Here is a 20,994-nt window from a genome sequence, read left to right on the forward strand (position 1 = left end):
AGCCCCTGTCTTATTTGGGCCTGATTTTAAGTACAGTATCCAGTCTTGGAGGCTTGGTCAGGGTGGTGAGAGAGCAGCCTGCCCATTTCCTTTAGTGTTCTTTGGCAAATGAATATCCCAGAACTACTGGCTTCTCACCAAAGGGCCCACAGGTCAGTTTTGGCCATCTTGCCACAGGGTCACACATGTCCTCCTCACTCCTAGTACATGAAGAAGCTGCACATGCAGGAACGGGCTGTGGAGGAAGTGAAGCTGGCCATTAAACCCTTCTACCAGAAGAGAGAGGTGACCAAGGAGGAGTACAAGGACATCCTGCGCAAAGCTGTGCAGAAGGTAGGCTGCAAGCAGGCAAGCCTGGGGTTGCAAGGAACATAGTGACACAGAATAGCTAAATCTGTATGTGTCAGAGAGCTGCCATTTCATATTTGATTGGACTCCTGGGTCTGTTAAGTGTGGAGTCAGCCAGCTAAGCCAAGTGGCTGAAGCCTTAGATGAGTCCTGTGTCCTACAAAGTGTCCCTCAGACAATGCTCGTTAAAAATAAAATAATAGATGAGGAATTTCAGATGTCCTCAACCCCCTAATTTCTTTGGGTCTTTGGAGGAACTAAGTCTCTGAGAGACAGGCAGATCTTTCTATAGGAACCAGTTCTAACTTCTTTCTGACCTCTGACTCAGGAAGATAAACCTTAGCAGTTCTGTGAAGTGTGATTATAGATGTGTGTAGTGTGGGCGTACAAGTACCCATAACAAGGCCAAGGGGCAAGGTTGAGTTGATCTTTGTGACAGGTTGAGAGAGCACTCAGAGTAATGTGTTTTGTCTTCAGATCTGCCACAGCAAGAGTGGCGAAATCAACCCTGTAAAGGTGGCCAACCTGGTGAAGGCCTATGTGGACAAATACAGGCATATGCGCAAGCACAAGAAGACTGAAGCTGGAGAGGAGCCACCCACTCAAGGTGCTGAGACCTGAGGCTAGCCACTGTGTGGGGAGGCGTCCCCAGTAGGAAAGAAATGGGGCTACCAGCACTCCTGCCTCTGAGGTTCTCATGATACCTGTCTGCACCTGTCTTGCTTACAATTGAAAACTGGACTTTTTATATGTATATTATAGATACACTGTTTCCATTGTGGTCTAATTTATCAAAGATGGCTTATCTTTAGAAATTTCTCTATGGACTGGTGCTTAGAGGGGAAGTAATTTTGGTTTCAGAAAGCCTGACGGCTCAGTGGGAAGCTTCTGTATCTGCCACGCAGCCAGCTGTCAGCATTTACTCCTGACGGGCTCTCTTACTCTAGTTGCTTTGTGCTTCTGTTAGGAGATAGGACACAGTGCTGTAGGTTTCAGAGGCTTAGGTGCGCGCGCGCGCGCGCACACACACACACACACACACACACATACACACACACACACACACACACACACACACACACACACACAGAGCTCACCTTCCCAAGCACGCTGGGCACCATACATGTGCTCCCCATTCCTGTCTTTTTTTTTTTTTTTTTTTTTTTTTGGTTCTTTTTTTTCGGAGCTGGGGACCGAACCCAGGGCCTTGCACTTCCTAGGTAAGCGCTCTACCACTGAGCTAAATCCCCAGCCCCTCCCCATTCCTGTCTTAAAGCGTTTGTATCCAGTGAGAGGTATGGTAACCCAACCAATTCTTTATTGTAAAGATGAGTGCTACAAAGGAGGCCTAGTGTGTAGGGAGTGGGGGGTCACCTTCTTTCAAGGGACTCCACAAGGTCCACTAGAGATGACATATAGCCAAGGAATAAGCCTGAGCCAGGGCAGCAGTGGTTCTGAACTCTATTGGAAGTTGGGGTTCTGAATCAAGCCCACTGACCCAGGTCCATGAGGAAGTGTTCAATGTCATCGTAGAGACTATTGGTGCTAGACAAGCACAGGCCAAGACTGCTGCTGTCCAGAGAGGACACACCCTCACGCTGCACGCCTTCCAGATGTGTCTTGCACAGCCATGGCTCCAGCTGTGGAAAGTACATGTTAGGGCTCTTACCCAGCTTACCCAGCAGCCCACACATCTTTACTTGGCAAACCCAGGCTCTACCTTCACCAGGATCAGGCTCTTCTCCTTGGGCCTCCCTGCTGACAAGTCTTGCCCAAAACCCAGGTAGATGGTGTAATGTGGTGATCCTTGTCGCCTCCGGGCCCGGAACTCCTCCAGTTCTGTTAAGGAGATCACTCTGGTGAGCAGGTTAAGAAAGGCTCCAAGCCCCAAAGGACAAGCACCCCAGACAGACACCTCACTGACCTCGGAAGAAAGTGCTGAAGTCAAAGATGGGAGTATGGCAGTTGCGCTCCAGCAGCTGGGCTGGGGTGGAGGGGTTGGTGGAGCCCATAGGGCTGCCCACCTCCCAGTACACCTTGCACTTGCCCATTCGCAGGGCCCATAGTGATGGCCCCCGAAGCTCCAGCTGAAGGCCTGGAGACACATGCTGTAGGAGAGTCTCTGTGTAGTGCAGCTGCTTCTGATCTGGGAGCTCAGCGGGGCTCGGAAAAATCACCGGCTGGGGCTCTGAAGTTCTTATTGCTGAGCCCACGGGGCTATACAGGAACACGCATCTGGGGTGCCCCACCATTGCCTGTAGCACTGTGCGGCCCTTGTACATGATGGTCACATCCAGGGACCCAAGGTTGCGCTCTGGGTATATATAGACCAAGTTTGAGTAATGGGTATGGGTAGGCATTTTGCCCACACTCCTTGCCAAGGACCTATTTGCCTCCCACTGGGGGCACTGGTATGAGGGTCAGTGGAGCAGTATTCTGCTTAGGATCTAGGTATGTAGTAGAGAAGAGCTGTGCTAGCACCTCAGCTCTACCCCACACCAACAGGTCCCCGGTTCCTCACCAGTCATCAGAACTGGGTGTTGAAGCCTGGGGCTGGAGGTAGCTTCCATCTGCCATGCTGCATGGGGCTCCTCAGGAAGGTGTTCTTGCTCCTGGCCTGAGGACAAGTTGGAGCTGCCTGTCAATCTTACCCCTGTCATTCTAGCACCCTTATCTTTCCTCCTCCCAGCAAGGGCTCTGTGGTCCTCCCTCTCATAGCCTTAGGCAGATGGGGTTCTCTAGCTTGACCCCAGCTCTGTAATAGTTCCTGTCTCTCACCAGAAGCCTGTGGTGGGACTGAGTCCGCCCTAGACTCAGAGTCCAGTAGGTGGCTGTATTGCAGAACCTGAAGCAAGAGGTCCCCAGCATCACCAGAAAGCAGAGGGCTTGGGGTTTGCAACCCAGCATTTCCTCTTGCCAGGAATGATCCTAGGGACATACCCTGCAAGAGAAAGCATTGTGGTAGGCGGCTGCCAATCGCCCACACCTAGAAAGAATGAACCTGACTGTACCTGTGTGGGTAGGGCACTGCTGAGGGTCACTTCTTCCCTGTTCTCCAGAGCTGGGCCTGAAGGAGAAGGGAGAGGATTCGGATCTGAGGCTGATGTGTAACTTGGTTATGGTGCCTGAGCAGTTCCAAAAGTTCTCTATTCCTCACACCCTCTGTTCCCAAAGCACCTCACTCAGCCCAAGGCTCTGACTTAGGAGGAAGTGCAAGCACACGTGCACGCGCGCGCGCGCACACACACACACACACACACACACACACACACACACACACACACACACACCTTGAAAGGAGAGGAACTGAATCTACAACTAGTTTCAAAAACCACAAGTCAAACCATTGAAGCAACCAAAACAGCAGCGGCCGTGTACGGCCCTCCCTATCTATGGCCCTCCTCACCAGTTGTAGATCCAAGCTCCGGGCTAAGTTCATACACCTTGTGCGGATCAGCAGGGTCCCCTGAGTTGTCTTGACGCAAGATAAAGCGCCCTGTGCTGCGGAGTGCACATCGGAAGTTGGTCTTCCAGCCTCTTCGCTCAGCAGCCTCAGCCTCTGGGGGTGGTAAGTTAACTCCACTAGGTGGCCACCTCCCTCGGGCCACAGCCCAGGCCTGAAGGAGAGGAGAGAGCATGGGTTAAGGCTGGATTCCCCAGGAGTTGTGGCGGATTATAAGGAGGGCAGGATTGGGTACCACCTTGAAGATCTGTGCATCAGCTTCATCCAGATCCCTACGGCTGAAATGCTTCCAGGGCACACGGAAGACTGTGTGAGCCTCATTCAGCCACTGCAGCCCCTCGTACCGGCCACTACTGACCTCACCCAAGAGCCAGTCTCCGAACAGCACTCGCTGGACCCCCCTGCAAGCAGGGCAGCCATGCTAGGATTAGGGCCAATGCAAGGGATATGGGACCCAATACAACCAGGGTAGGCATGTTCTCACCTCACTTCGGCCATTGCTCCTTCTACACGGGCAGTCTGGGAGAAAGTAGGTGCTACTACTCTGATGACTTGCAGTCACTGAGGCAGTATTACAAATAAGGTAAGAGTCCCTTGGGTGTCTTTATGGTTTTAGCCACAGATAGTGTAACCAAGTTTCATAAATATGTTTTAAACGTTAGGATTGTTGGTCACAGGTGGGAATTGAAGTTTCACAAGTGTGACCCAGGTATTAGGGTGTTGAGGGTCACAGATGAGGTTTGAGAACTTATAGCCACCTAGGTTCCCAATTTAAGTGTGGATTCCTAGGCCAAGGTGGCTGTAGATGTGACTACAGATGTAGCAGCGGGAGCGCACATGTGATGTCACAGGTGTTGATCCAGCGTCCGGGCCTGGATGGGCTGTCACAGGCTGGACCCTGCAAAGACATGTTGAATAAAAGGGGCGGGCCCAGGCGAGTGAAACGAAACTGCGTCTCGGGAAAATGAAACCTAAACTGTCCAAACAGCTCAACAGCGCAGTGAAGCTGCGGGCCTCACTGTCTCCGGGCCTTCGCGGACGGGTGCAGTCCTCGACTTCCACCCGACCCTCGCTCAGAGCCCAACCCCTACAGATTCAATTGCAAATGCTTCCCAGGGAGTCTGCCCTCCTGTTTCCCCGAGTCTCTCTTCACTGTCCTTCCCCAATCGCTCACTACTCTGTAGAGGGGACAAGAATTTCCCCTGTGGCACTATCTCACCTCCCTCCCCAAGTGGCCCAAGGGTCCCACATACCTGGTACCGGAGCCGCCGGGACGGTTTTATCTCAGTGAGAAGGAGGTAGCCGTGCTTTTATAGTACTTCGGTCAGGGGCGGGGTGGAATGCTGCAGGGTGTGGCCTAAGGGCTCCACACGCCCCTGGGGTGTCACAAATCTGAAGCACTCAGCTCTCAGATTCAGTCTCCCAGGCCCTTTGTAGATTCACTGAGAGAGGCTGACCCTACTTTGGACAGAATGGTCAAGTCTTGGAGGACAGTAGGAGTGGTAGGTGGAGGTATATTTGCTGGGCTCAGCTCCTGGTGGAAGTGTAGGAAAGGTCTTTCCCTGTACCTCCTCAGGAAAGCATATCAGGGTAAGGCAGGGATATCCACAACAGTTTGTTTGTTTTGTTTAGCTTGCAGAAAAGTCTTAGAAAATGGAGTCTAAAGAGAGGCTATGGTACAATTTGGCTTAACACTGAGAATGGTACAGATAAGAATATACCATCCAGGGAGAGGTTGAAGCAGAAGGGTTGGGGCCAGCCTGCTTTAAAGAGTAAGACCCTGGGAGCTGGAGACACTGCTCAGTAGTTAAGAGCCCTGGCTGCTCTTCCAGAATCAATTCAATTCCCAGCCATCATATGTTGGTTCACGACCATTTATAATGGAATCTGATGCCCTCTTCTGGCAGATGCACTCATACACATGATATCACCACAGTCTAGGATTGTGTCCATCCTTCATAAGAGAACCTTCTCATTACAGTGGGTAGAATCCTGTAACTGGCCCAAGAGCAAAGAATAAGCGATGCTGGAGCCGTCTCTGTCACCCTCTCCAAGGCTCAAGGGACATCTCCCAAGGTGGTGTACAAAGAACGAATGCCCGAAAATGGAGTTGTACAGCAAAATATGTCTCTGAGCAAGACATAGCCATTCCACCTGTGAACTCACTGCACAAGACCACCACAAAAGTGGTCCCGGTAACATTTCATCATAGGTGTGGGAGGGGCCCGGTGCCCCTCCCCCACTATTAGCAATTTACCTCTAGGGGAAGGGGGGTCATATATTTAGTGATAAATTGTTCTTGTTCCAGCTGGGTCAAGAAGCTAAAACTAAGAAATAGCTCAGTAGTCAGGGGCTCTGACTGCTCTTCCTAGAGGACTGGGGTTCAAATCCCAACACCCACATGGCAGCTCACAACTGTAACTCCAAAATTTGACACCCTCATACAGATATGTGTGTAGATCATGCACTAATACACATAAAAGTAATTTTTTAAAGATTTATTTATTTATTATATATAAGTACACTGTAGCGCTCTTCAGACACATCAGAAGAGTACAGATGGTTGTGAGCCACCATGTGGTTGCTGGGATTTGAACTCAGGACCTTTGGAAGAGCAGTCAGTGCTCTTAACCACTGAGCCATCTCTCCAGCCCCAAGTAATTTTTTTAAAAACACCAAAACCAACAAAAATTTTAAATAGAAACTAGTTAAACTCAGGGGGATACTGAGAAGACGAAAGTAGGAGGGAGGCTGGCTGAGAAGGGTTCCAACAAGGGGGAAAGAAAATGACAGGAGAGACTGGGCATGAAAATCACCAGTCAAAATGAAAGCCGAAAGCTACACTGTCTAAATGCCCAAAACTGCCAATTTAAAAGTATTCAAACACTGGAAGGAAATAAAAACCTTGGAAAGGAAATCATCGGGGTCACTTTTCATTAGAAAACATGCCATGACTACTGTTCAGGAAGAAACTCAGTGTGGTGTGCACTCCTAGGAAGCAGACCCAGAGAGCTGTGTTAACTTCCACAGCCCTGGATTCCCTCCACTCACGGACATGACCTGTAGGTCCCTGTTTCTCGTCTAAACCTTTTGTGTGGGGCAGAGTGCCCTGGTCATTGCCGGAAACAGCCCCACCCACCCCCCAGAAATGCTCTCTCCTCATAGTTTTCCCTTCCCTGGAACTCACTATGGAGACTAGGTTAACCTCAAACTCACAGAGATCCACCTGTCTCTGTCCACCCAAATGCTGGGATTATGGGAGCCACCACTCCTGGCCAGACCTTTGAAATGGGCTGTGACACTCAGGAAGATCCCAAGGACCACCTCTCCCAAATGAATGTACATGTGGAATGGACGGTTCTGGCTCCTTCCCTCCCTCAAGTGAAGCTATCCATCTTGGGCAAGGAGCTGGAGATCTCTAGCGAAGACCTCTCTCTTCCCCCTTGGCTACAATGGGAACTTTCCAGCGGCTAGCCACCCGGAAACCGCAGCTGGGCTCTCACACCCATGGCACGTGTTCTTCCCACCGCCGTGTTTCCTCCCACCACCGTAAGACTCCGGAATTCGAAAGTGCTACTTTAATTAGAGGAGGAAAGGGGAGTGGCTTGGGGCGGAGAGTCCGGGCGCTGAGCTAGACGTAAGTGTTGTCTGCGACTGCGCCAAGGCGGAGACTCTTCTTCTGGTCAGGGTCATCATCATCATCGCTCCCCTCACTTCCCGAGGCACTGGCGCTGTCCACGTCGGCGGTGGGTTCGTTGAGAACCACCACATCAGCCTCTGCCCCGATGTCCTTGCCGAACCACACAGCCTTGTAGCCGCCCTCCCCCTCCGGCCGCCGCTCCTTAGTCAGGATAGACCTCACGGCTGAAGGACTGTCCCCTGCCTGGACTGTCTTGGGAGACCCGGAAGCTTTGGGCTGAGGGCTAGGAGGCATGGAGCTGGGGGGCGTGGGACTGGAAGACATGGGACTAGGAGGCCGGAGGGGCGGCTGGACAGGCTCAGGGCCCGGCTCTGGCTTCCGGTTGGAGGTGGGTGACCACTTGGCCTTGTTGTCTGGGAGGAAGGTCAGGTTGTCATAGCCACTTGGCTGTGGCTCCTAAGGGTGGAGTAAGGACAAAGGCATCAGCAGCAATGATATGACTCCCACAAGTGCCTTCTGAACCCTTCTCCCACGGCTTGGCTCCCACTCTTCCCCTGAACCCCACCCCTACCACTTGGTGTCAGAACACCCATCCTGGCCTACCTCTGATTCTTTCCCTCATAAAGCCCTGTTTTCCCCAGCTGTTCCCACTCATCCCTCCATGTCCCTTTTCTGTGACTCCTCAGCCCTATTAGTCTGCTTTCTACTTTACCTCACCCAGTACCCAACCAGAGACCCTTACCTTTGCCTTGCCAGAGCAGCAAGTGAACCGATGTCGGTAGTGCTTATGGATGAGGATGATCAAGAAGATGAGGGCCAGCAACAGCAGTGCCCCTAGCACCCCGCCCAACACTGCCATGTCCACCGTGGAAAATCTCTGGCCATCACCCAGCTCGCCTACTCCTGGTATCCAAGAGACCATGGCCACTTACCGTAGGAACACTCCTAAGAACTTCCCTTCCCACCCTGGGCCAGGCTGAGGTACCATAAGAACAAGACGGGCCTCTCCTGGCCCACCATCTAGACTTGAGGTTCTGAGAATGGGTGCTATTACCTCCAGCAGGGAGCCTGCCTGGGGGATACCACAGCCCCTGGTAACATGACCACCGACCTCTGATTCACCAGGATGGCCTCCAAGGGCACACTGCAAACAGTTATGGTGACCTCTGACTTATGTGCCATCAACCACAATTTTGAATACACATTGTACTTAGACCAGAGCAGGGCTCAGTGACACTTGCAGAAGTTAGTCATGGAGAGCTGCCTCTGGTGATCACTTCCATGGGACAGCTAGCTGTGCCTGGCCCCTTGTCACCCTGTACACTCCGAGGTTCAGTGGGTACAGCTGAGTGACCAGTTAAAGACCTTTCGGTAGGAACCTCTTGTGTGTGCGTGTGTTAAGTTTATTTATGTGTGTATTTGTGTCGGTGCTGCATGTCATGGTGCATGTCGTGGTCAGAGGAAAACTTGCAGAAGCCAGTTTTCTGCATTTGTAGGACCCAGGGATCTGACTCAGGTTGTCGGACAAGTCGCTGAGCCATCTTGCCAGTCCGCGTCTTACTCTGTAAGTCAGGGTCTCTCGCTGGCCTGCAGCTGGCCTTGTAGCTGGCTAAGCCGCCTGGCCAGCAATCCCCAGGGTTTTCTGTCTCTGATTTCCCAACACATCCCAATGCTCAGCTGCATAAGGTGGCTTCTGGGGACCAAATTTACGTCCTCGTGCTTGGAAGGCAAATACTTTACCAAGTATGTCATCTCCCCAGCCCTGGATTTTTTGTTTTTGTTTTTGTTTTAGCAGAATTGCCTCAGTATGTTGCCCAGGCTAGCCCTGAATTCCTAGGCTTAAGTGGTCCTCCTGCCTAAGTGTCTCCAGTATCACAGGCATGTATCAATACATCCAGCCATAAATTTTTAAGACATATTCTCTCTCTCTCTCTCTCTCTCTCTCTCTCTCTCTCTCTCTCTCTCTCTCTCTCTCTCTCTGTAGCTGGGTGAAATTCTGTAGACCTGGCTAGACCAGACTTAAACTCACAGAGGTGTGCCTTTCACTACCTCCCTAATGCTGGGATTAAAGGGATTTGTTAGCACACTCTGACAGCCATAACATTCATTTTTTTTTATCTTGTTTCTCCCTACTTATTGGAATAGTGCCCTTACCTAACCTAAGACCCTAAATACAGATTGTCCTGGGAATTATGGGACTCACTGGCTTTAAAATCTGCTTCTGTATCCCTGTACCTTCTTCAGTTCACCTATTATGACCTCTTGGTGCCCTCTGTCTAGAGCTAGACACAGACTCCATAGTCAGTGTGGTCAGGCCAGACTAGCCCGGGTGGACCCTTTTCTAGAGCACATCCTAGAACCCCTGTCTGAGTTAAGGGTGACAGTGACTCCAGAGCAACGTGTTAGACTACCTGATATGGGCCCAGTGGTTGTCGGCTGAGAGGTTCCTGGCTTGGGGGTCTGTGTTGAGCCACTAGGTGTGGCTGGCTGAGAAGAGGTGCTGGCCCCTGGAGTGGGGACCATTGGCTGAGAGGTTCCTGGCCTGGGGGTCTGGGTTGAGCTGCCACTAGGTGTGGCTGGCTGAGAAGAGGTGCTAGCCCCTGGAGTGGGGACCATTGGCTGAGAGGTTCCTGGTTTGGGGGTCTGGGTTGAGCTGCCACTAGGTGTGGCTGGCTGAGAAGAGGTGCTAGCCCCTGGAGTGGGGACCATTGGCTGAGAGGTACCTGGTTTGGGGGTCTGTGTTGCATCCCCACCAGGAGTAGCTGTCTGGGGAGAGGTGCTGATTCCAAGAGTAGGGGACCCCCCAGGTACAGTTGGGGCAGAGGTGAGTGGGCTTAGAGTTGTGCCTGCAGGTGGGAATGGGCCAGCACTTCCCCCAGAGCTGGTTGTGGCAGGTCCTTGAGAGGTCCCAGAGGTCGAGGGGGTTTCCAAAGTGGTGTTACTTGAAGGCCCAGTTGTTCCTCCAGCTTCTGGGGGTGTGGGGGACTCTGGTGGTGGCATGTACAGAACTCGGGTTTGCCTCTGTCCCCAGATATGCCTGTCCCAGAGGAGGAGCCACCCTGCCTGGGGATCTGGGGGTGCTCACCTGTGGAGGGCGGCTCTCGCTCTGACACCTGGATCTCCACAATAGTGGTGGCTATGTCTTTAGTCACAGTATTGTTAGCTTCTACCTGGGTCAGGAAAGGGACTTGTTCTCTTGGGTCCCTTTTTACCCCCACACCTTACTCCCCTTATCCCCACTCCACCTCTATGCGGATTGTTCTTTCTGTCTCCATAGGCACAGTGGTCAGCAAGATATCCTTATTCATGATGAATTCTGAGGAGTTGGTGACTTGATATGTGACAGCCGAGTTGAGGTCCTAGATGAGACTCCAGTGAGACCTAGGCCTGGTACTCTATAGTCCATCCCAAGTAGTCTACACAGAGAGAGGAGGCCAGAGGGTCCAGGTATACTTATAGGGTTCGTAGGTAAACAGGAAGGGACTGCATACCGGGAAGCCTAGGTACTGAGCCTGGATCCTCAGGATCTCTGAAGGGAAGGTCTTGTCCTTCACTGCTGTGCCAGCCTCAGAACCCAGTACCACCGTGCCAAAGTACAGGCTCTGAGAGAACTGGAGTGGGTTCCCAGTGACATCTCGAGCCTCCACAACGGCCTGAGTCACTGAGTATCGAGCCATGTCAGCCTGCTCAGCCTGAGGAGTCAGGGGAAGCGGGAGTGGGTATTGGGATTTAAGGCAGCTGGGGCCACAGCTGGGGCCACAGGGGACCCCTCTCTCATCCAGTGCTGGTACCCACCCTGACCACCAGGGTGAAGGTCATGGGGCTGGGGATACTTTTGGCCATCGTGAGGTTGCCATCGTCTTTGTTGATGATAAATGTGTCATCCGTGTTTCCTGGGAGAATTCGTGGTGGAGTTTGGTGTCTGGTCCCTCTGTTGTGGGGTCCAGGTGCTGTGGGGCTAAGCCGTTACTCACCCATCATAATGCTGTAGACGATAGGCTGGTTAATGGCCTGATCTCCGTCCACAGCATAGATGGGACCAGGACTCAAGATGAGAGGGGATGGCTGTAAGAATAGGAACATCTTGAGGTTTAAGAGCCCCAGCTCTTACTCTCTTGTTGTCCCTCAAGATCTGAAACATGGATTGGAGCCTGGAGGGAGGAGCAGTGCCTGCTTGGGACAGAGCTGCAGCCACAGCAGGACTCAGTGGCAACAAGAAGCTAAGAAGGAAATGTTGTAGCCCCAGTGTATGCCGCCTGCCCAGGGACACCACTGGCCTCAGGAGACTCAGCTGACCAAGGACTTAGCAGATCCTTATCAGCATCAGCCCAGCCCCTGAGCTCCTCACATCCCAGCCGACATGTACTCCTCACTGATTTTTGTCTGTATGCCCCACCCCCACCTGGCTGGGAAGGATACTTAATGATTGATTGGTGATTAATTGATTGATTAATTGTTCATTCAGGTTTGTTTCACAAATCACAGAATTGTCCACAAGCCTCTCCAGGAGTGCAGGACGGCGGCCAGATCCCTACCCTGAATATTTTCTGACTTGGCCTTAGATTCAAGTCTGACCCTGGGCCTCCTCACTTCCCATTACCAGTTTGTGTCCTGTGGGGATAACTGTGTGGTACTGGGCCTGAATGCAGAAGTAGTCATCCGTAAAGGAGCACGGCAGGAACCAGGGGGTCCGTAGGTCAGCTGGCAGCACGTTCAAGACCACGGTGGCAGTGGCCGTATGGCTGGGAATTACATTCTCTTCCCTAGTATCCTGTAGTAACAGCCAGCCCCTGATAGGTTAGGCCCAGCGTGGACAGGGCCTACAACATCCAGGACTCAGGAAGATGTGATCTGCCTACCCGTGCCAGCAGCCTGAAGGTCATGTTCGGACTCTTGTAGTAATCCAGAGTCTGGTCCAACTTCAGAGCAGGGGAGTTTATGCCCACCAGGGAGAAGAACTTGCTGGCATTCTGTGGGAAGGGAAGAAGGTTGGACTCTGGAAGGTGGATGAACTGAGGCCTGGAGGCATCAGAAAGGGTGGGGGTTGTCAGCAATGTGTGGGGATGGGGAAGCACTGACGGGGGTCACTTCCTGCAGAGTGTAGACTAGGATGTCATCTTTGTCAGCATCTGTAGCCTTCAGCTCTGTCTCAGGGATGACGATCGTATTCACTCTGGTGTCCTGGGGATGGAGAGGAAGAGGTTGGTCCAGCCATGCTGTAGCTTCTGTATATAGATCTCCCTGATGTTGTCTCCCAGAGACCCCTGTGTCCCCCTGCCTTCCCCATACTCAGACAGCACTGGTTCAGACTGGACTCACCTCCGATACATTATATTCCTTGATTGTAAAGGGGAATTCTGGTGCATTGTCATTGATGTCCAGGACAGCCACAAACACCCTGAACTGTGTCACCTGCAGCAAAGTCACCAGGGTCAGCCCCTGGCTGAGGAGAATGCTCTGATGCCCCCCATCATTCATTCCTTCCTCTTCTTATCTGTTCATTCATTCATTCATCCATTCAGTTAGTCAGTCATTCTTTGTCTTTCATTCCACAGACACTGGTGGCATCAACAATGTGATGGCCTAGGAGCTCCTGTTCTAGGAGGAATGCACTCAAACTGTAAAGACAAGTTTTAGAGTGTGGCCACGTGCATGTGGTGGGTGCGCTGAAGAGAGAGAATGACAATCCTGGGGGCACAACCAGCAAAATATCAAAGGGAGAAAAACAGCATCTCACGACTTCAAAAACAGGTCTCCAAAAGGATAGTGGGAAAAGGGCCTTCAGGTCGAAAGCAAACAGCTCATTCCCATGACAGCCCTTCCTGAGACCCAGGGAGACATGAACACAGCCAGGTGCTGGAGGACAGAGACGGAAAGCTGCTCTTCTCAGCTGTGACAGATGTCAAGGCCAGGGCTCTCTCTGTGCCTCTCTGTCTCTCTGTGTCTCTGTCTCTTTCTCTGTCTCTCTGTCTCTCTCTGTCTGTGTCTTTCTGTTTCTGTCTCTGTCTCTCTCTGTCTCTTGTGTGTCTGTGTGTCTGTGTGGGAAGTATATTTGTGTGTTGAAGGTGGAGCACAGGGCTTCAATCATACTAGGCAGGTATTTGTCCTGGCTGGTTTTGTGTGTCAACCTCACACAAGCTGGAGTTATCACAGAGAAAGGAGCCTCAGTTGAGGAAACGCCTCCATGAGATCCAGCTGTAAGGCATTTTCTCAACTAGTGATCAAGAGGGGAGGGCCCAGCCCATTGTGGATGGTGTTGTCCCTGGGATAGTGGTCCTGGGTTCTATAAGAAAGCAACCCAATGGGGCTGGAGGGATGGCTCAGTGGTTAAGAGCGCTGACTGCTCTTCCAGAGATCCTGAGTTCAATTCCCAGCAACCACATGGTGGCTCACAACCATCTGTAATGGGATCTGATGCCCTCTCTCTTCTGGTGTGTCTGAAGACAGCTACAGTGTACTCATACATAATAAATAAATAAATCTTAAGAAAAAAAAGAAAGCCAGTAACTAATATCCCTCCATGGCCTCTGCATCAGCTCCTTCTTCCTGACCTACTTGAGTTCCTGTCCTGACTTCCTTTGGTGATGAACAGCAATGTGGAAGTGTAAGCTGAATAACCCTTTCCTCACCAACTTGCTTCTTGGTCATAATATTGGTGCAGGAATAGAAACCCTGATTAAGACAGAAGTCTAACACTAAACTTTACCCAAAAAAGAATTTCGTTTTGTTTTTAATTATTATGATCTATTAGAGACATAGGCCAAGATGTGTGTGGGTAACATGTCGTGGTGCCCGGCAGGAGTGCAGGGTGTGAGAGTTGCTCACAGTGAAGCAGGAAGTGTGTGGGGCCTGTTACTTCTTCTAGTGTCCTTTAGTAAAAGGCTATTGATGGAGGATAAGATGTATGGGATAGGGTAGGGGACAGTATAAAGTAGGAGGGTTAGGCATCAAAATGAATTTGCACACCAGGTCAGTGTCTGCATACCACAGCCTTGCCCACCCACTTGTGCATTTGACTTTGACTTCCAGTAAGAAAATGTGGAAGTTTCTGTGAGGCTGCATGGGGTTGTGGCTATGAGCTTTCGGGATTCCCTGTGTAGAGAGGGAATAGAGGAGGGCCAAGGACAAGAACAGCAAGTGGATGTGCAAGAAGGGTCAGAAAGGAGAGCCACTGGCCAGGGCCCCATGGGACGGACTAGAGGTAGGAAGAGTAAATCCGACTCTAACTGAGGTACAGTCAACCGTGCCAACAGTGTTCCTTGGATGGGGTGACATCAGAAGTGGCTGGCAGGTGAAGGTGTCTCCCAGGTGAGGGGTGAGGGGCCTACTTAGGGTCTCAAGGTACTGACTTAATACTGGGCTCTACGTTAGCTGAGTTTGAGTCTGGAGCTCAGGGCAGAATCTAGGCTAAAAGAATCATGGAAGTGGCTAGGAGAGAGTTGATGTTCAGACTCCCTGGGGGTAAGGTCTTGGAGGAGTGGTCTTGGGGTACTCTGACAAAAGGCCCAGGTGGTCAGGTAATGGGGTTAACTTACCAAAGTATCTCCTCTCTTACACTCCAGGACTGCCTCCAGCAAAGAGTTTTCCTGAGGATAAAGCCAGGGGCCCTATGAGTCACTTGCCACATAGGGAACTATCCTCCTATAGGATAGGAGAGTACAGCTAGGAGAGCAGGGAGCGCTCCAGCGCCCCAGTCATCTGTGGGAAATCCTGGGTATAGGGGACATTTGGCAACTTTGTCCCCTTATGGCCCTACCCCTCAGTACCAACCAACCAACCAACCAACCATCTAACCAACCACTGGGCCTGAAAGGGCTCCTCACTGCCAGGAGCATATAGATCCCTTCAGTCCCTCTTTCCCTGAATCTTTCCCAGGTTAGGGGAGTGGATGCCCATTTGTGTCCCCATGAAGGCATATTCTATTCGGTCTACAGTCTGTACCTCATAATCTGGAGTCACGATGAGAAACAGCTTATTGCCCTCAACCTTAAAGGCATTAGGGGTGGACAACTGTCCCAAGGTCACATACTGGTCTTCTGGGACAAAAATGTCCGCCAGTGGCCCAGAAACAGTGGTGTTCTCGTTCATTGTAAACACGGTCTGGTTCGCAGAGCAGACTAGAAAGTTGCAAAGGAGAAGTTGGTTCCTCCCAGCCCAGCTCTGCCACCCACCCATCCTGCCCATGTTCAGTACCTACCCTGAGCCTGGGCCAAGGTCCCTGGAAGGTGGCCAAACAGCACCGTGAGCAATGGCAACAGCAGGGGAGGCCACAGGAGGGCCGGAGCCCCCATGGTGGCAGCTGTCACCTGGAAGAAGGGTCCGGCCGGCTTGGTTCCAGGGCTGGTACAATTCCTGCTCCAGGGCTGGTACAATTCCTGCCTTGGCGACCTTCGCCCCTGCCAGGCACCGCCTCATTTTATGATCCTTTACAGATGGCCTCTACCAAGGGGGATCCCGCTGGCCGGCCGGCACTAACAGGGGACATGAGGTCATATTGCAGCTTGGACTTCCAGGAAGTTAGCTGAGGACTCAACTTACAGGCACCACACATAAGGTGTAAAAAATCTTGAGAACCAGGAGTGGAGAATAGGCGTGGGAAGCCAGGGCAAGGCTCTGGAGCCATAGACCTAAGGAGGCTGAGTCAGGGTTGGGGGCTGAAGCAGGACTCGGGGATGGAGCCATAGGTCTGGGGAGCTGGGGCAGGGCTGGGGAACTGGGAGCAAGAACAGGGATGCGGGCTGAGCCATTGGTCTTGGGTCCACTGTGACCCTCATCTCCTCTCTTTCTCTTCAATGTTTATTTTAGAAAATCACTGGAGCTCTGTTATGTTACCTGCCTTCCCTCTTCCACTCCCAAAGGACAAGGCTGTGTCCCAGTCAGCTGCTCCTGCTGTCTGAGAAACACAGCAGTGCCCCCAGGGTAGGGCCTGGCAGAGCCTTGGTGGGTGGTAAGATGCAAATAGAACCTTTCAACCACTGGAGGAGCTGGGGTTTGGGGAGCCAGTATCTGATGGAAGACAAGAATCCCAGAGGACACAACCCAGCCCTCCATTAGACCTGCTTCCTCCTCTCTTGCTTCCTCTCCTCTGCCCTACAAGCTCTCAGAGATGAGAGGAAGCCCCTAAGTGGGGCCAGGAGAATGGTAGGGGGTGTTCTGTTGAAAGGGCCTACATAGCCCTCCCTCATTACTCTGGGTCTTTTGCTTTAGATGTCTGAAAACCTTCCCAAAGCTCCAGGCCTCTCTCTGTCAGAACTGGGCACTGTCTCACCACAGCCGCCCACTGAGAGATGACATCACCGGCCAGGCCTCATGGCTGGGCCATGACCACATAGGATGAACTCAGGTCCTCCCACTCCTGCCTGAGCCTCCTCCTCACCACTTCATTTACCCTGACCACATGGCTAGGCCAGGGTGGGGATCCTTGATCCCTGGAGATTTTGCTAAATGAACCACAGGGCAGGGTTGGACTCTAGGGAATTCAGCTAGGAAAAGAGGGGTTCAGCTGATGTCAGAGATAAAAAATGCCCTAGCTGGCTTTCCAGGTTCAAAGGGCAACAACTGGGTGTGGTCCTAGTCACTGAATGAGATGGATGGATCCGTCCAAGCCTGCCAGGTTCACGGAGCAGAGACTGCCTTGATTTTATCAGATATCACACACCATGAGCTAAAAGACCAGGGTCTAAATTCCTTCTTTATTGATGCCAAGGACAACCAATCCCTACTCCAGTCAGGCTCCTGGAGACTCCCCTTCCTCCCTCATCTGGGCTGCCTGGTTGTTTCAGTCCACTCTGAATGGTCGACAGCAGGCCTTGGTCCAGGAGGCAGCCAGAGAGACAGGGACCCATCCAGGGACAGCCTGGGCAGAAGCCTGTGGAGGGAGATAGCTGGTGAGGGGGCTAGTGACTGGCCACCAGAGTGCAGGCACCCACATGGCTAGGGACTTAGGAATCCAGCTGAGGATGGAGTGCTCACCAATCCTGTAGGGCCTGAGTGTTCGACCACAGCAAGCAGAGTTGGTCCTCTAATGGCTTGGGACGGGCCACGCTGTTCTCTGGAATATTTTCTGTGTCCTCCTCGCTGCCCCCCACCCCCAAGCCCAAAGTAGAATTAGTGGTGTACTGGGATGTGACAGGCCTGTCCCATACCAGCAGGTCTGGAAAATTCTACCTAGTGCTGGCTCACCTGCGCTTCCCCACCAGACCCTGCAGCAGGCGCTGCAGCCTGGCACTGTCCTGCAAGCGGCTGAGCTCGCTGGTGAACGTCCCGTCCGAGTGTCTTGGGGTCCTGGGGAGGGGTGGAGCCTTAAGAGTCGGAAACCGAGGGGTGGGCGTGGCCGGGATGAAACCAATTCCCGACCCCGCTCACCTGGGAGGTGCAGGAAGCACGAAAGAACTTGAGAGCAGCAGCAGCAGCAGCAGCAGTAGCGGCGGCGTGGGCAGTAGAGGCTCCATGGTCGGGTTCTGGGTGTGATAAATGCTGCACCTTCAGCCTGAGCCCCGCGCCACCGCTTTATAGCTGCCCGACCCGCAGGCGGGGGGCTCCGGCACCGCCCCGGCTCCGCGCGGCCGGCCGCACCCCATCGATTGCGGGAAGGTCAGGGCCGCCCCCCCAGCTGTCGTCCGGCCTCCTCCTGTCCCTACCGCCGTGTTGGCGCCCCTCAACTGGCTGGGCGGGAGGAAGTAGAGGGGTAGTGCTACCAGGTAGCGAAATGGACATCTCCATCTGGGACCAGGGTTAGGGAACAGGAGGTGGCAGTTCAGGACAGGCAGAGAGAACCGCACTGTGAGGCTTCAATCCACATTGGAGCCTAGACTAGACCAAGACCCTACCGCACTCATGTCTGGAAGGGGGCTTTAGGTGTCTTGAGGAGCCTAGGCGTGGCAGACAGACAACTGAGGAGAAAGGGAGACCAATGTCCTAGGGCTCCCGAAAAAGCCAGGGCAGGGTGGACGAATACAGAGAACCGCCTTAAGGGCAGCCCATCACCCAAAACAAAATGGGAATCCTCTCAGGCCCTGTGGTTACATTTTTAAATGGGAGAAAACAGTCTATTCATATTGGTAGCAGACAACGGAGATGGGTTAGAACAAGAGAAAAGCAGGAGTGTAGAGACTCTAGGGAAGTGGGGAGGAGGAGCTATAGATGAGGACTGGGGACAAATAGACTTGCAGAACATGATCATACCTGGAGTCCCAGACCTTAGTGCGAGAACACTTGTCTAGCATGCACCAAGGCACCCAGCACTGAAACCCAACCCAAAAGATAATCCTTAAAATCAAATTGCAAACCCAGCGAGCTGTTAGTTTGGAACTAGCTCTTGGATAAAAATCACATGGTTTTCGTTATTGCGAATGGTTTGTGTTTGGTTTTGTTTTGTTTTGTTTTTGGACACAAGATTGTTTAGCTCAGGCTGCCTTTGATCTTACTGTATAGCCCAAGTTGATCTGGGACCCTCAACGATCTTCCTGCCTATCCTCTCAAAAGCAGAGATTGCAAACCTGAGCCACCAAGACCATCTCTGCTTGCATTTTGGGGGAAGGGGTTAAGTTTTGAGCTTGGGAGTTCTTTGCTTTGCATTTCTTGAGACAAGGTCTCATGTACCCCAGGGGTCTGCCAACACGTCTAGCTTTACGTGGTGCTCGGAATGGCACCTGGGGCTTCACACAGGCTATGCTAGCACTCCGTCAAATGAGCTCCCCATTCCTGACCCTCTACGGGAGGCTTTCAAAAAACACTTAGAAGACGTTTTAGAGCATTCAGTTTACAGAAAAACAGAACTGAAAGTATAGGGCTCAGTTCCCTTATGCCCCTCACATATGCCTTAGAAAACTTTTTCCCACTGTCCTGGAACTCACTCTGTAGAGCAGAACTCACAGAGATCCACCTGCATCTGTCTCCCAAGTGCTGGCACTAATGGCTTGTCCCGCCATACCAGGTTTGAAACACCCAGCAGTATCGGAAGCCCTGCAATTGTCACTAGGGGCCACTTTGTCATTCTGTTGGTCTGGGCAGTGAAAATGGGCATGGATCCAGTTTCAAAGTATCAAACGCAGTAGTGTCACAGCCCTGAGCAGTCCCTATGCAACCTTATCCCTTCTGTCCGCAGACTCCTGATTTCTTCACTGATCAGGCAGTGTTGCCCCTCTGGTGGCAGGGCTGGAAGCACAGCTGGCATCCTTTTCACAATGGCTTCTAAATTTCAGAATTTACATCTACCTGTGTGTGACTGGGTAGGTGGGTGGGTGCATAGAAGTCAGAGAGCAGCCTGTAGGGCTTGGCTTTCTCCTTCTTTGTGGGTTCCAGGGATCAAACTCAGGTGGGCAGATTTGGCAGTGAGGGCCTTTACCCACTGAGCCACCTTGCCGGTCCCACACTGGCCTCTTTCATTTGGCAATAATCATTTACATCTGCTTTGAATCTTTTCATGGCTCAGTAGCTCAGCTCTTTCTAGGGCTTAGCAATGTTCCACTGTTTGAATGGACCAGTGTGTTTATCCATTCACCCAGTGAAGGGCATTTGCCTTGTTTCCAAGCTCGGACAACTATAAATAAAGCTGCTATAAAATGTGTGTACGCATGTGTGCATGCACGTGTGTGCATGCATGCGTGCATGTGTGTGTGTGTGTGTGTGTGTGTGTGTTAGAGCCACAGACACAGCTCAGTGATAAGAGTGTTTGCTTAATATGCATGAGGCCCAGGTTCAATACTCAGGACTACAGGAGCGGATGGGAGTGGGGGTGGGGACATATGTCAGTCCTGACCAATGGAACCATAGAAGTGACATTAAAATAAAATCCCTAAGTAAATAAGCAGAAGGGAGAAGACAGGTGGTTAGTGAGCAGTGACCTACAAGAACGGTGGGAGGCATGAGGTAGTCCTCTGCCTGCCAGGCATCCTGATGTGCACAGGATCTCATCAGGAAGATAGACTGTCAGGCCAAGGGGAGGTACTAGGGCAATGGCTACCGCCCTGTGGCAACCACTATACATGGAGGCCAGAGGAGGATGGCATAGCTGTTTGAGGTTGTGTTTGGAAAGGGCTTATGAAAGACTGAGGGGGCTGGAGAGATGGCTCAGCAGTTAAAAGCACTGACTGCTCTTCCAGGGGTCCTGAGTTCAACTCTCAGTAACTACACGGTGGGTCACAACCATCTGTAATGGGATCCGAGGCTCTCTTCTGGTGTGACAGTGTATTTACATATAGAAAGAAAGAAAGACTCTGAGAGAGAGCGGCTGTTGTTTGATTCTAATCCCAGAATTTAAAAGGGAGAAGCAGGAGGATCTGCGTAAATTTGAGGCCAGCCTCGTCTATATAGAGAATTCCAGGCCAGCCAGGGCTAAAAAAAAAGTGACCCTGTCTCAAACAAACAAAAAGGATGGCCCCTGAGAGACTGCTTTGCCAATGCACATGGGAAACCAGGAGCAAAGCAAAATGTCATGTGTTCTAGTTGTGTGGTAGGCTCTAGTGGTGAGTTACAATGACTTCGATTATAAAGTGGGCATGGCGGCTTTCCCCTATAATCCTGGGGAGCTGAGGCAGGAAGA

At 52.0% G+C, this 20,994-nt stretch overlaps 4 protein-coding genes across 19 annotated transcripts in view; 1 reads left to right on the forward strand and 3 right to left on the reverse strand.

The window, feature by feature from the left end:
• Phrf1 (PHD and ring finger domains 1) overlaps positions 1-1,167 on the forward strand; it is a 33,215-nt gene extending 32,048 nt beyond the window's left edge. For 11 of the 12 annotated variants that reach the window (XM_039098028.2, XM_006230511.5, XM_063280803.1 and 8 more), the window contains exons 17-18: positions 205-333; positions 826-1,163. In XM_039098028.2, the coding sequence (XP_038953956.1) occupies positions 205-333; positions 826-969 (273 nt within the window). In that variant the 3' untranslated portion in view covers positions 970-1,163. Of the gene's footprint in view, positions 1-204; positions 334-825 lie in introns of all 12 variants that reach the window. The other variant, NM_001401353.1, reaches the window with a different exon arrangement.
• Positions 1,168-1,644: 477 nt separating this feature from the next.
• Positions 1,645-5,232, reverse strand: Irf7 (interferon regulatory factor 7). 3 transcript variants are annotated; one of them, XM_006230540.3, is made up of 10 exons: positions 5,065-5,232; positions 4,296-4,709; positions 4,050-4,212; positions 3,755-3,965; positions 3,360-3,415; positions 3,127-3,289; positions 2,870-2,965; positions 2,273-2,662; positions 2,069-2,187; positions 1,645-1,988 (listed from the first exon to the last, which is right to left on the reverse strand). In XM_006230540.3, exons 2-10 carry the CDS (start codon positions 4,307-4,309, stop codon positions 1,833-1,835), a joined length of 1,368 nt encoding a protein of 455 aa, XP_006230602.1. In that variant the 5' UTR covers positions 4,310-4,709; positions 5,065-5,232; the 3' UTR covers positions 1,645-1,832. The 3 variants fall into 3 exon arrangements, with proteins under 3 accessions (XP_006230602.1, XP_006230603.1, NP_001028863.1); XM_006230541.2 differs by having other exon boundaries at positions 3,127-3,193; positions 5,065-5,208; NM_001033691.1 differs by lacking the exon at positions 5,065-5,232 and having other exon boundaries at positions 4,296-4,712.
• A 2,142-nt stretch (positions 5,233-7,374) lies between these two features.
• Positions 7,375-15,873, reverse strand: Cdhr5 (cadherin-related family member 5). Of its 3 annotated transcripts, none has more exons than XM_063277893.1 (15): positions 15,649-15,873; positions 15,393-15,568; positions 14,987-15,037; positions 12,771-12,863; positions 12,531-12,632; positions 12,311-12,421; positions 12,052-12,222; positions 11,426-11,516; positions 11,247-11,344; positions 10,943-11,143; positions 10,697-10,810; positions 10,537-10,621; positions 10,175-10,438; positions 8,194-8,354; positions 7,375-7,907 (listed from the first exon to the last, which is right to left on the reverse strand). In XM_063277893.1, exons 1-15 carry the CDS (start codon positions 15,740-15,742, stop codon positions 7,443-7,445), a joined length of 2,277 nt encoding a protein of 758 aa, XP_063133963.1. In that variant the 5' UTR covers positions 15,743-15,873; the 3' UTR covers positions 7,375-7,442. The 3 variants fall into 3 exon arrangements, with proteins under 3 accessions (XP_063133963.1, NP_612534.1, XP_006230571.1); NM_138525.2 differs by having other exon boundaries at positions 9,863-10,438; positions 15,649-15,781; XM_006230509.5 differs by lacking the exon at positions 10,175-10,438 and having other exon boundaries at positions 15,649-15,872.
• A 1,250-nt stretch (positions 15,874-17,123) lies between these two features.
• On the reverse strand, positions 17,124-17,935 carry Sct (secretin). The gene is made up of 4 exons (NM_022670.3): positions 17,817-17,935; positions 17,634-17,735; positions 17,424-17,528; positions 17,124-17,319 (listed from the first exon to the last, which is right to left on the reverse strand). Exons 1-4 carry the CDS (start codon positions 17,900-17,902, stop codon positions 17,208-17,210), a joined length of 405 nt encoding a protein of 134 aa, NP_073161.1. The 5' UTR covers positions 17,903-17,935; the 3' UTR covers positions 17,124-17,207.
• Positions 17,936-20,994: the final 3,059 nt, after the last annotated feature.

Source organism: Rattus norvegicus, chromosome 1 (assembly GCF_036323735.1).
Source record: "Rattus norvegicus strain BN/NHsdMcwi chromosome 1, GRCr8, whole genome shotgun sequence".
NCBI classification, from domain to species: domain Eukaryota; kingdom Metazoa; phylum Chordata; class Mammalia; order Rodentia; family Muridae; genus Rattus; species Rattus norvegicus.